Source organism: Gracilinanus agilis, chromosome 1 (genome assembly GCF_016433145.1).
Source record: "Gracilinanus agilis isolate LMUSP501 chromosome 1, AgileGrace, whole genome shotgun sequence".
Classification (NCBI taxonomy): domain Eukaryota; kingdom Metazoa; phylum Chordata; class Mammalia; order Didelphimorphia; family Didelphidae; genus Gracilinanus; species Gracilinanus agilis.
This window is the reverse complement of record NC_058130.1, coordinates 340,726,333-340,740,767: the sequence shown is the minus strand read 5'-3', so window position 1 is coordinate 340,740,767 and position 14,435 is coordinate 340,726,333. Positions and strand designations below refer to the sequence as shown.

At 38.1% G+C, this 14,435-nt stretch overlaps 1 protein-coding gene across 1 annotated transcript in view; it reads right to left on the bottom strand.

The window, feature by feature from the left end:
- SV2C (synaptic vesicle glycoprotein 2C) overlaps positions 1–14,435 on the bottom strand; it is a 210,629-nt gene that overhangs the window by 27,416 nt on the left and 168,778 nt on the right. The window contains exons 5-8 of the mRNA XM_044663106.1: positions 10,240–10,329; positions 6,367–6,477; positions 5,673–5,761; positions 3,706–3,870 (exon numbers count right to left, since the gene is read on the bottom strand). Coding sequence (XP_044519041.1) covers positions 3,706–3,870; positions 5,673–5,761; positions 6,367–6,477; positions 10,240–10,329 — 455 coding nt within the window. The remainder of the gene's footprint in view (positions 1–3,705; positions 3,871–5,672; positions 5,762–6,366; positions 6,478–10,239; positions 10,330–14,435) is intronic.

Sequence of the window (14,435 nt, the reverse complement as noted above, 5' to 3'; positions counted from 1 at the left end):
GGGTGGGCAATGGGGGTCAAGTGACTTGCCCAGGGTCACACAGCTGGGAAGTGCCTAAAACAGATTTTTAACCTGGGATCTGTGAACTATTTTTTTTTCCTGACACATGGTAGGCACTTATTTATTTTTATTTTTTTGTGAAGCTATTTTATTTTATCAACTATGTATAATAAACATTTTTCATGTAAGTTTTCTGAAGTTTGTTAATTAGTTTTGAAAAACATTTCGATAACCGCATTTCAACATAACTGTTTTCTTTTGAAATATTATACATTTTGTTTTATGCTTTCAAAAGCATAGACATCCACCATACTACTAAAGCAGCCCATGACATACAAGTTAAGAATCCCATGTCTATTTATTGTCTTGATCAGATACTGTTTCGTGTTTATGACTTCACAGTGCTCTGGGGAAAGGAAATATGGATTCTGACCTATCTGTATCAGGTACCACTGTGGACTTAGGGTTTGAGAAATGTTGCAGGCACAAACACCATTTTCTTTCTCACTATGAACGATTCGGCTCTGTGAATCAAAGACGAAGGTAATAATGCGGCATATTTGAAAAATAAGTAGAATGATGAAACCAACTGAAAATATACTTGGATGGCACTGATGGGAATGCTGGACAGATGGTATTAATAATGTTATCATAATATTCTGAATGAATCTTTCATTTGCATCAGAGTATTATAGACTTAGGTACCCCACGGGATCCCCACTGCTTCTTGCACACTTTCAGAATGGATACAAAAGCACAGGAAATTATTGAGAAGTAATGTCTTTCTCCACCTAGTTACATATGGAGAAACTGAGTACAAGTAGCTAAGTTCTTACCAACCCCAAAATGCTTATACTATCCCTGTCAACAGCATGAAAGGTAAAGAATGCTGTTGACTTAAAATTATTTCATTTGCCATCCTGATTTTCCTTTTTTCTTTTTATTTTTTTAAACCTTTATCTTCTGTCTCAGTATCAATCCTAAGACAGAAAAGCAGCAAGGGGTAGGCAATTGGGGTCACATAGCTAAGAAGTGTCTGAGGCCATATTTGAAACCCGATTCCATTCTATCTGCTGTACTACCTGTCTCCTGCATTTCCTTTTAAAGAAAAATAAAACCCAGCGCATATTCCCTTCTCACTCTATCATTTGGCCTCATTTCCTTTTTAAAATGTATCTAAATCTAACAAATGAACCACAAAAATGAAGCTGGAGCTTTGTTACTTCTCTAAGGTATTTTTATTTGGAAGTGATCCATTTCAGAGGCAAAAGGCATTGTGATTGAAACTTCTGAAAGGCAATAAATGGTTCTGCATTTTCAGGTGAGCATCAATCTCTCAAAATAGAATTGGACTTGGAACGGGGAAATTGTTTTAAAAAATGAGATAGGCCAGTCATATTTTAAATTTCTCTGCATTGCACAAAGTCCTGTAATCACATCTATTTTCAGATCTATATATTTTAAAGAAAGCATTCCAACACTATTTAAAAAAAAAAACTTTAATCTTCTCTCTTAGAATCAATACTAAGTATCATTTCTAAGGCAAAAGAGTGGTAAGGGCTAGGAATTGGGGTTGTGACTTTGCCTAAGGTCACAAACAGCTAGAAGTAGCTGAGTCCAGATTTGGACCCAGGACCTCCCTTTTCTAAGCATGGCTCTCTATCCACTGAGCCACCTATCTGCCTCCCATTCCAACACTATTAACATGGTCATCTGTGGGGGGGGGGTCACTAATGCAAATCTTCATTTTTTAGTTCTGCTTGGGATCTTCATGAACACTACTGAATTGAGATTCTATGGTGACATTGACTTGGTACTTTATACTGGGTTACAATTTTAAGAATTCTTTAACGAAACAAACTAGAATTTTCATCCAAGAAATATAAAGTAAATATGGTTATAAGGTTTCTAAACATCATTGCCTAACTCATACTGGTTAAATAAGATAGTTTTTAGGGTACTCTAGGATTGTAAGTCTAGGTCAGTGGTTCCCAAACTTTTTTGGCCTACTGCCCCCTTTCTAGAAAAAATATTACTTAGCCCCCTGGAAATTATTTAAAAAAAATTTTAATAGCAATTAATAGGAAAGATAAATGCACCTGTGGCCATCACCGCTCTCCTGGATCACTGCAGCACCCACCAGGGGGGCGGTAGCACCCACTTTGGGAATCACTGGTCTAGGTGGTAATCAGTAAAATCAGATAGGACAGGAATTCTTCACCTTCTCTGTGTATCATGGTTCCATCCTTCTGGCACTTTGGGAAAGTTCATGGATCCTTATCCAGAATAATGTTTGTTTATTTGTTTTTAAACCCTTACCTTCTGTCTTAGAATCCATACTATGTATTGGTTCCAAGGCAGAAGAGTTGCAAGGGCTATGCAGTGGGGGTTAAGTAACTTTCCCAGAATCACACAGCTAGGAAGTGTCTGAGGTCAGATTTGAACCCAGGACCTCCTGTCTCTGGGCCTGACTCTCAATCCACGGAGCCATCCAGAATAATGTTTTTAAATAAAAAATAATGATATTGATTACAAAAGAAAACAAAGATTAATAAAATAAATTTTTAGTTTGCAAAAATAATTCATTTTCCCATTCAAGTTCACAGACTATCATGGGTTCTTTAGAGGTCTGTGGACCACCTTGTTAAGAACTCCAGATGTAGTATAACAAAGTTGACCTTGTACTGAGCAAAAGTGGTTAGGTCCCCTTGCCTCATATAGCTAGGACAGACCGGTTGTATTGCATCTGTCAACTTTTTTTTCATCTAGTCTTCAAAACAAGGGATTATGAAATAGTTCAGGGGATGTGGCACTTAGAATCCTTTTCTACCCTTTCAATCTTGCTTAGGCCTGAGGTATAGAATGGGAACTCTGTTTAGCTATCTCAGATCTTTGCTTTCCCATCTTCTAAAATGAGAAGATTTAAATTGTCCCCTGCCTTTGCTGATTGAATACAAATAGAAGTTATTATGGTGATTATATAAACAACATATACTTAGAACTGGGAGACCATCTTGAATATACTTCTGCCTCCAAGCCAGAATGACGCTGAGCTCTCTTTGAAAGATAGTTCTCAGTCTTGGTCTTAAAAATATCAAGGGAAGAATTATAGTACTTTATGTAATACAGACCGGGTGAACAGTGTTATATTTATAACCCTTGCCATTCACTGGGAAATTCGCCTGTCTAACCTAAATTTCTTGGCTATAATTTAATATAATATCCTTTTTCTATTGCACTTTAGCACAGGATGTAAAATACTTGCTGAATAATTTTTTAAAGCATAAGGCTAGAATTATGATTGAATTTTTTTACTTTTTCATGCAGAATTATACCAATACCTATAAGTGTAACCACGTCAGGTGCAAGTTCGCTCCCTTTTTGTGTTCTAAATTTTGTCCAAATTTTCCTTACCTCTCAATACTGGTCTACTACTTATTTCTAGACACACACACACACACACACACACACACACACACACACATACAATGAATTAAATGGAAAAATAATTAATAGCACATACAACTTTCCCTTCTCTTTCCCCAAAGACCATATAAAAATTCTAACAGAGAGAGCACAATAAGGACTAAAATTTACAAACTGAAAAGGAATATGCAGCATTCATTGTCACGTTGCCTTAGCAACCTTACAATTCTCTTTCCCAGATTGGTAATAAAAGATTGGATTTCTTAAACGTTTCTAGACCTGCCATTGTCGTATTCTATACTGGTGTGGATCTGATTTTCCAAGGTGAAGTTGAGAGTAAAATTGGCCACTTTTTCTCTACCAATATTTTTCACACGGGCTGCATATTCATCAGACTGCAGATGCTTGATGACATCAGGGAACCAGACAGACAATCCATAGTACCTGTGGAGACAAAGAAAGCCTTGTTTGTTAAGGACACCAGTACAAGAGAGTGAGCCCTTCAACATGCATTGTCACAGATTCCCTCAGGAAGGGCCCTGCTCCCTCATTTTAAAGATAAGGAATATGAGGCCAAGAAAGGTGAAGTGACTTGACCAAGGTATTCAAGGTCACATGAGTGGCAAATAGTACAGGCTGGGTTCAAAACTAGTCCTTCTGACTTTTAATCCAACCCATTTCCATTGTAATCCACTTTTTGCCACATGGAGTCTTCATATAAAGCTTTCCTTTCATGATTGTATCTTCTCATATTCTTAATACTCACAAAAAGAATTCATATTTAAAAAGACAATTTAATACTTCCTAGCTGTATGATCCTAGACAAGTCACTTATCCCCAGCTGCCTAACCCTTATTGTTCTTCTGTCTTAAAAATGACACTTGATACCAATTTTAAGATGGAAGGTGAAGGTTTAAAAAAAAAAACACTTCAGGGAGTTAGGAAAAGGAGATATATTTTATATCCAACTAAGAATAATAATAATTTTTAATAATAACAATAACTTTTATTCACATGCTCTTTAAACGTTTGCAGAGTTCTTTCATTTGATTCTCATATCAATCCTGTGAAGCAGGCACTACAAGTTATTATTTTCTCCATTTCATAGTTCAGGAAACTGAGGCTCATGGAAGTGAATCAATTTGCTCATGGTCATAAAGGTGTTGGTGGAGGTAGGATTTGAACCCAGGTCTCTCCTGACTCCAAGAACAACATTCTTTCTACTCTACCTCACTGCTTTTTTCCTGAAGATTCAATTGCTTGCCACTTGCTTACCTCTAAAAGTACAAAAAATACAGATTATTCTGATGGTTAAAAGCCTTTTTGAACCCCCCTGTAATGTTTCTACCCTAGTCAGAAGTGCTCTGTTAGAAATAAAGATTCTTGTGAAACCCTGTGTCTTAGGATGCCAAGTAAGTTCATAGAATCCTATGGTTAGTTAATATTTGTAATATACTTTCTAAGCCTTAAAGTACTTAATCGAAGGTAACTATTAAAATGTTACCTTGCTGAGATGGAAAAGGGAGACAAGTGGGAGATTCTGGGACTGTTGTGGGATAAATCTTGTTGGGTTACTGTTGCTTATTAAGTGCCAGGGAAAGAGAGGTTCCTTGCTAGCCCCTAGTTTGGGCCAGTGGGATGGTGAAGAAGCTTTCGCCAAGGGTAAGTGAGGCACCTCTGTTGGTTATTGCAGTTCTCTAACACAGAGCCCAAAGTAAAGGACGTTATCTCTTTTGTAGTTATTAAAACAATTAGAGAAGTACTAAAGCATTAAAATAGTTTAGGGTGCTTTCCAAACTAACCTTTTGTTATTGGAATGGTCCCATTAAAAGGCAAGCACCTTATATTTAAGTTATAAGCTGATAACTTGAATTTTCCAACCACGAATGGGATTCAGTCAAAAGCAGATGAAATTCCTCCCCCTTTCCCTTGCTTCCCCTTCCGTCAGCAGTCTAGTTTAGCAGATGGCAAGCTTTGTGGCAAAAAGATCATTTTCTAAATGGTGCTGTACTTTGCCCTCTCAATTTGCATAACCATAAGACATGAAATATATGAAATATCAGAGTTCCTTTTGTTGAAATTAGAATTTTAGCACATTAAAATGAAAAGAAAAAGAAAACACTCATGGCTGTGGGCTATGTCTGTGTCACCAAGTGGAATGAAAAAGGAACCATTAGAATGGAAAAGGCATGAGGAAGAATGCTTATAATTTTTTCCCTCTTTCTAAGAATCCAAATTACTCTTACCCAAAAGACAAGGTGAACCAAACTGCTGTCAGCTTCAGCGTATTCTCCTTAACTGGATAGTTAAAGCACCTCATAAAAGTCAACCAGATCTGTGAAATATTTGAGAATTAATATCTCTGACACAATAGTTCAGCAAAAATGAAGATGAACAAAACCAAAAGCAATACAATTTGCCCATCAGGAGATTATAGGCCTGGGAAGACTAGGCTCTTCTTGATCCTATTTAGTTAAAATTAAAAGGAAAAAGGGCCTAGGTCAGGAAACTAGATCATAATGAGCTTTCATGCTCTCAATATTTGAGACTGTGGTTTCTTCTTTAGATATCCCAAAATTACAGTCTATCCCAAATCACTGCTAAAAGACCTGCCTTTCCCAAAGGTAGGAACTAATCTTCATTCTTCTCTGTTTTCTGTTGATATCAAGGGTATCCCGGAATCCCCGAAACTATTTCTGAAATCAGGTTAGTACATTAGCATGGTGCATGCCCTCTGAGAGTAATTGGTATATCTATCTATTACTATTCCTTTTTATTTGGGGATTGGGACCTATGGTTTGTTGGTGTTGGAAACTTCTCTTTTGGAAATTCCCTCTAGAGATACAGATTGATAACTCATCTATAACTTATAATCTTTAAGAGTTGTTAACCTCATAATGCCAAGAAAGGCAAACATTTCAGATGGAGTTTGCTACTTACTCCATACAATTCAGTGCGGATTCGAACAAAACACCTCTTGTACCAGGTCCCTGTGTCACTCTCAATTTCAATCAATTCATCGATCTGCTTTGGAGTTTTGATTCTGTTCACCTGTAAGAAGAAGTAGAACAGAAAGTGCTGATTTTTTTTCTTCTCTAGAGCATCTGGGTTTAAATTTACAGACATTAAATATATGGGAATTTAATAACTGGTGGACACCTAGGACCACTTACGAGAAAGTGTGCAAATCAAACCTGCTTTGAAAAGTAAGAAGTAGAAGAGATTAAGTGTGGTGGCACGGAAGGCAAGGAGTACAGGGTTTATCAAACAAATAACACTGATGATCCCATTTTGGGATGTAAATATGATGAAGGGAAGGAACAAATGCCAAGGCCAGTGGGACATGTTGGATGGATAAGATATGCAGGGTAAACCTCTTTAAAAAAATCCAAGTGGCTAACATTTATATAGCACTTTAAGATTTGCAAAATGCTTTATATACGTTATCTCACTGTATCCTTACAAGCATCCCATGAGGTAGGATTATTATTTTGTAGATGAGGAAACTGATGCCAAGAGGTAAGGTGAATGGCCCAAAGTCACACAACTAATAAATGTCTGAGGCAGGATTTTAAACTCTATCTTGTTTCAAAGTCACTGTGCCACTTAACTTTCAAATGGAACAACATACATCCAAAATTCTTGTTGTTTGCTGTTGTCATTTCAGGCATGTCCCAAAACCATTTGAGGTCTTCTTGGCAGAGATACGGAAGTGGTTGGCCATTTCTTTTTCCAGCTCATTTAATGAATGAGCAAATGGAGGCAAGTAGGGTTAAGTGACTTGCCAAGATAATATAGCTATTACATATCTGAGGCTGGATTTGAACTCACATCTCACTGACACCAGGTCCACCACTCTATCCACTGTGTCACCTAGTAGTCCCATATTTTTAGTAAATATTTCCCCAATGCAAACATTATCAAACAAATTGCTAAGGTCACTGGATTTAGGCTCATAATAATTAAGAAATATCCAGGGTATCTTTTCTTCCCTGGGTCTGATTTAGTTGTTGGACCAAAGCATTATAATAATTTTTGGTGCTTTCGTGACTAACTTCCATTATTGGAACAGTCCCAATAAAAGGCTAGCATGATAAGTATCTACTAAATAGTCATGGATGAAGATGCTCAAGTGAATTAGTTTCATCAGCAAATGTCAACTCTGATCCACCTAAGTGATTTTCAAACCAAGCTGAGATTATTATGGAAAAGAACACCAGTGGCCCAGTCATTTTACTTAGTTGGTGGGGAAAAGAATAAGGATACATATAAAACTTATTTTCACTTATGAGACTGAATGCTATGTTGGGAGCCTGAGGCTTTCCTTTGGCAAAATGTGGCATCCCAGCATCTAGACTTTGTTGATGACAGCTTTGCATAAATAAAGCAGGAATTTGGGGTAAGTGGTTAAAAAAACACTGATTTTTTGCCCCTTTAGCCCACCTTTTGTTCTGAATCAAATTTATTTTCAGTCAAATCAGATTGGAATACATAAAACTGAAGATTGTGAGTATGAGAATCATCTTTAAGAGAAGGCTTTGGTTTCTGTTCCAGATGTCAGGTGTAATACAAAGTGGCTAACAGAAACTTTTTGCTTCTGTAATTTCTAACGGTCACAAAAAGTCAGTTAAACATCTTAGAATCTTCAGAAAGTCAGTTAGAACTTAAAGCTATAAATAGAGGTGAAGTTACAACTGACGGGGCTTTTGCCTTCTGGTTTTCGCTGTGGCTGGAGGCTTTTGCTTTGGCCTTTAGGCTTGGCTTTGCTTCGGCCTTGGCCTGTGCTTATTTTGTCTTGGGGAAATTTGGACCTATCTCATTTCTCTGGACCTCTCCCTGATCTCCCACCTCCATCCCTCCTCTTCCCTGAATTTCCTTTGGGTCCTGGGTGGAAGGGAGGGCTTGGTGTTTGAACATAGTGGGGTTTAGTTTCTATAGGCAAATAGAGTATCCTCAAATAAGTTACCCCTAGTTTTAATGATTTGATAGAGACTTTACTTAAAAGGCAGTCAAATCTTCCTGACTGGGAGAGCCAGACTCTCTCTGTCTAAACCTCTCCGCGACCCATCCCCCACCATCACCCTCTCCCTAGCAGCAGTTAGAAAACCCTGAACCCCCTCCCCTTCTGACTGACCCTGGTATTAATAAATCCCCTTGTTACCTATTCAAGCCTCTGGTGAATCATTGTATCGAAAACTGAGGCAAGGGCTAAAGAGGAAAGTACTCATTTTCTTTTATTTCTTGAAAGAATTGGGGGCATCCATCTTGGCAGACTTCCTCCAGCCATCAGTTTGACTGGCAGGGAGGGGCCCTCTCAACTCCTCCCTCGAGGAACTTTAGAAACTAACAAGAGCCTCCAGCCAAACCTAAACATTTCTTACTGGCCCTAATTTCCTCCCTGTATCCTCTGTCTCAAGCCTCTGGGAATAAACCTATTTGAGCTGCTCTCTCCTACATACCCCATTTCCTTTATCTCCTATATACCTTCCCTTACCTTCTTTTCTCCTCCAATTACCTTATAATCACCCTAATATCCCGTTATCCTTCCTCACACCCAAATTGCCTTCCAGACCCACTCAGATTACCTTATTCACTCTTGCTAACATCAGGGTCAGAAAAGGAGAGACCTAATCTTACACCTAACCTTAGCACTCAGACTAAGGGCAAGCTGCATAGCTTTTGTTAGATGAACCGTGGTAGCTATGACAAAGGAACCATCATCCTGCATTTATCAGGGAGAAGAAAAGATGGCTTGACTTGCCCTGAAAAGAGGAGTCAAAAAGATACAGTCAGGGAGTGAAGACCAACAAAGAGATTCCATGACAAGCCATACATTTTACCAATGAAGACTACACAGAAAACCCAGTAGGCCCAGTGGAACACAGGATCCATCCCCAGGGAGGAGTAAGTTTCAAAAGAAGCAGAGCCAGTAAGTCCAGCAGAGCAGTCCATGGAGGAGAAAGTCCAGAGAGCCCAAAGTAGCAATAGATTCATCTAGGAATAAGCCTAATGAGAGTAGTGCAATTATATTACCTGAAGACTTTGGAAATCTTTAATCATCAAAAGTTGTGTAAATTGTCTCTTCACATGTATTTATTCCCTAGGTGTTCCCTCCCACCCTCTATCATATCTATCATTCCCATTTGTACTCATTCTCCTGCTGCTAGTATATAAATTTGTGGGAGAGCAGGTCCTATATTTTTGGAGACTGTTCAGTCATGTTAGTTATGTCTGATTCTTCATGACCTCTTTTGGGGTTTTCTTGGCATTCAGTACAGCTCCTTCATTTTATAGATGACAAAACCATACCTCAGATGTAATAATGGGCAAAGCTAGGATTCAAACTCAGATCCTTTGGCTCTAAGGTCCAAATTCTTTCCACTGATATTCCACTCTGCATTAATTCTGGTAATTCATTGGAAGACCAAATACTGAAATTTAACTACTTTGGCCACATTACGAGAAGTTAGGACTCATTGGAAAAGACATTGATGTTGGAAAAGAAGAATGGGGATGGCAGAAATGAAATAGATAGTGTTACAGAAACAATGAATATGAACTTGGACAGACTTTGAGAGAGTGCAGGATAGAAGGGCATGGTGTGTTATGGTCCATGGGATCGTGAAGAGTTGACATGATTGAATGATTAAAAACAACTCTGAACTAACAAGTGAATAGAACAGGCCTATTCAGGAAGGAAAAGGGAAAAAAAATAAAGAAAAATATGTAGTTTCAATTGGCCAGATATTACTGACTACAAAGGACCTGAGGCCTGGGGCAGGGAAGGAAGAGTAGCTTAGGAACCATACTTACAGTGAAGACTTTCTCAGGCTGGCCACGTGCTCTCATATTAGTGTCATGGATTTGCTTCAGAATCATCCAAGCTTCATCATGTTTCCCAACCTAGGAAGTTTAAGTATATGCGTGAAACACAAGAACAAAGCTTGCCTTCTTTGATCCCATGAATTAATCAATCAATATTTATTTTGAAGTTTTACTTAATTGATTAAGAATATTTTTCCATGGTTACATGATTCATGTTCTTTCCTTCCCCTCCTCCCACCCCACTCCTGTAGTCAATGAGCAATTCCACTGGGTTTTACATGTGTCATTGATCAAGTCCTATTTCCATATTATTGATATTTGCACTAGGGTGATCATTTAGAGTCTACATCCCCAATCATATCCCCATCAACCACGTGATCAAGCAGTTTTTTTTCTTCTGTATTTCTACTCCCACAGTTCTTTCTTTGGATGTGGGTAGTGTTCTTTCTCATAAATCCCTCAGAATTGTCCTGAGTCATTGCATTGCTGCTAGTTGAGAAGTCCATTACATTCGCCAATCAATATTTACTAATCCTGAAGACAATTTAACTTGAGGCAGGGCATCTGGGACCTTCATTCCTCAAAGGGTGTTGGGATGACTGCTTTTTAGGAACCCTTCCTTGTTATACTAAGCATCCTTGAGGAAATTCTCATTCTAGTCACCTGGAACAGTCCACTGAAAACTGCCTAGATTACTTTGAGGAAATATGCTTATGTTTTGGGGATGTCAGATAATCATTTCTCTAACTTTACTAAGATCAAGTCCATCTATGTTTGAAAGTTAAAAAAGAATGCACTTTTAGAACACATCTCTTAAGTAGTAAGTTACAAAACAAGTTAGGTGTTTAAAGGGGTGCAGAAGGTCTTTTTGGTCATGATATAATGAATGAACTACTTCTGTAAGGCAAGAACACAATTGTTTTCTATTCTCCTCATTACCCTCTCCAAAGTACCTATCTTGGAGTAGCCTAGGCATTGGGGAGACTAACCCTAATTTCTGAGGATTATAGGGAGTCTCTGGCTTATGAATGACAGCTTTATGAATGTCTCTCATAAACTGGCTACTCCAGAGGTAGCTACTTGGCACAGTGGATAGAATACTGGGTGTGGAGTCAGGAGGTCCTGGGTTCAAATCTTGTCTCAGATACTTCCTAGTTTTGTGACCTCAGGTAACTTACTTAATACCATTTGCCTAGCCTTTGTCCTTAGAGTTGTCTAAGATAAAGTAAGGGTTTTAAAAAAGCAAAATTGAATGCTCTTGCCTGACCATTTACATGTCTTTACTGGCATCCTGCAAATCACCAGGGCATACTGGTTGGTACTGTCCTTTCTTCCATCTTTTTCCCCCTTCTCTACTTCAACTATGTGGCCATTGCCCACTTCTAAAGAACCACTACTATAGCATGATAGCTTTTAAAATAGCCACATTTTTTGCCCCACTCTTCCTCATAAATGGTTTTGATATACAGAACAGCTGATATGAAGCTAAAAGAAATAGCAAGTATGTTGTAACCAAATAAGGATCCTCAAAAGATTTTTGTAGACTAGAATAATGAGTCAAATACAGTAAGATGAAATTGGATAATTAATAATAATAAAAGCCAACATTTATATAGAACTTTAAGATATACTGAGTACTGCACAAATATCTCATTTGATCCTCACCACAGCCCTGAGGGATAGATGCTATTATTAACCCCATTTTACAGCTGAAGAAACTGATGCAGGAGTTAAGTGACTTGCCCAGAGTAACAGAGGTCTTCCTGATTCCAACTCTACCAGCACCCTTCCACTGTGCTACCTAGCTATGATGATAATTTCTTTTTCTTTTTAAACCCTTAATTTCTGTGTATTGGCTCCTTGGTGGAAGAGTTGTAAGGATGGGCAATGGGGGTCAAGTGACTTGCTCAGGGTCACACAGCTGGGAAGTGTCTGAGGTCAGATTTGAACCTAGGACCTCCCGTCTCTAGGCCTGACCCTCAATCCACTGAGCTACCCAGCTGCCCCTAGGATGATAATTTCTAATGAGTAGGATCCAAGATGATGGCATGTAGATAGTGGTACCAGATTTGGACTTTGAAGGATGTGTAAGATTTTATTTATTTTTTTCAGATATTTTATTTTTCCAATCATATGCAATAACAATTTTCAACATGCATTTTCCAAAATTATAAGGTCCAAATTGTCTCCCTCCCTCCCTTCCATCCACCTTCCCAGAGATAGTAAGCAATTTGTTCTGGATTATACATGTATTATCATGTAAAACACACTTCCATATTGGTCATTGTTATAAAAGATGAGAAAGATTTCAAAAGAAAAAAGGGAAAAAGTACTTCCAGAATAAGACATAGTATGAATAAAGAGATGGGGCAGGCAATATGGCAACAAAGGAAGTGATACATGTGGAGGGGATGTGGAAAAATTGGGACACTAATACCCTGCTGGTAGAGTTATGAATTGGTCCAACCATTCTGGAGGACAATTTGGAACTATGCGCAAAGGGCTTTAAAAGAATGTTTACCCTTTGACTCAGTCATACCACTGTTGGGTTTGTACCCCAAAGAGATAATAAGGAAAAAGACTTATATAAAAATATTTATAGTTATGCTCTTTGTATTGGCAAAAAATGGAAAATGAGGGGGTGTCCATCGATTGGGGAATGGCTGAACAAATTGTGGTATCTGATGGTGACGGAACATTATTGTACTGAAAGGAATAATGAACTGGAGGAATTCCATGTGAACTGGAAAGACCTCCAGAAATTGATGCAGAATGAAAGGAGCAGAACCAGGAGAACATTGTACAAGGAGACCGATACCTTATGGCATAATCGAATATAATAGACTTTTCTACTAGCAGCAATGCAATGACCCAGGACAATGCAGAGGAATTTATGAGAAAGAACACTATCCACATTCAGAGAAAGAAGTGTGGGAGTAGAAATGCAGAAGAAAAACATATGATTGATCATGTAGTTTGATATGGATATGATTAGGGTTTTGATGTTAAAACATCATTCTATTGCAAATATGAATAACATGGAAATAGTTTTGAACAATGATACATGTTTAACCCAGTGGAACAGCTTGTCAGCTCTGGGAGGGCAGAGGAAGAGGGGTGAGGGGGTGGAGATCTTGAATCATGTAACTGTGGAAAAATATTCTAAAGAAAACAAAAGAGAAAAAAAAGAGATGGGGCAGGAAAATGCCTAATGTGTGTCAGGGAGGGAAAGTAGTACGATTTGGTTAGAGCATGAAACACAGGGAAGAAAACAATAGTGAGACAAGTTGGAAAGTTAGAGTAGTCTAAGGTTGTAGAAGATTTTGAGATGAGGTTAAGGAATTCAGACTTTATTTGGTAGTCAATATAAAGTTATTCAAGTATTTTGAGCCTATAAGTGACATGATCAGATCAGTATGTAAAGGATTTTATTTTGATTATATATAAAAGATGCATTGGATGGTGGGATGAAAAAGGGAGTACCAGTCAGGAGGCTATTATAGTTGTTGAGGTGGGTGATAATGCATGATGCCAATGATAATAGGAGGGGATATATTTGAAAGATGTTTCTGAGATAGACTTGCCAAGTCTTAGTAACTGTATGTGGATGATGAAAGGGAGGGGAGAGTCAAAGATAACAGGTTTTGAACATGGGTGAGATGATAAAGGTGGTGCCACTGACAAATAGGAAATCAGAAGGAGTTGCCAATCTGGAGTGAAAGCCAATATGTTTCTATGTTGGATGTATTGAGTTTTAGGTGCCACAAGAACTTCTAGGTGAAGATGACTAGCAGAAATGCAAGCCTGGAGCTTGGCAGAGAAATATTAATAGCTAGCACTTTAAGGTTTGTGAAGCTCTCTACATGTATTATATCATTTGATCCTCACAACAACCTTGTGAGGTAAGATGCACTTATCTCCATTTTACAAATGTGGAAATGATAGCTGGAAGAGGTACAATAACTTGCCCAGAGTCACATAGTTAATAAATACTTGAAGCAGGATTTGAACTTAGGTTTTCCTGATTCCAAAGTCCATCACTCTACCCAATGTACCACCAAGCTGTCTAGAGAAGACTGGGGAATAGTATATGTAAAAATGATAACTACAGATTTTGGAGTGAACAGGATTGATAAAACAAAGAATAAATGTACAGAGAAGAGAAGAGGACCAAGTGCAGAATC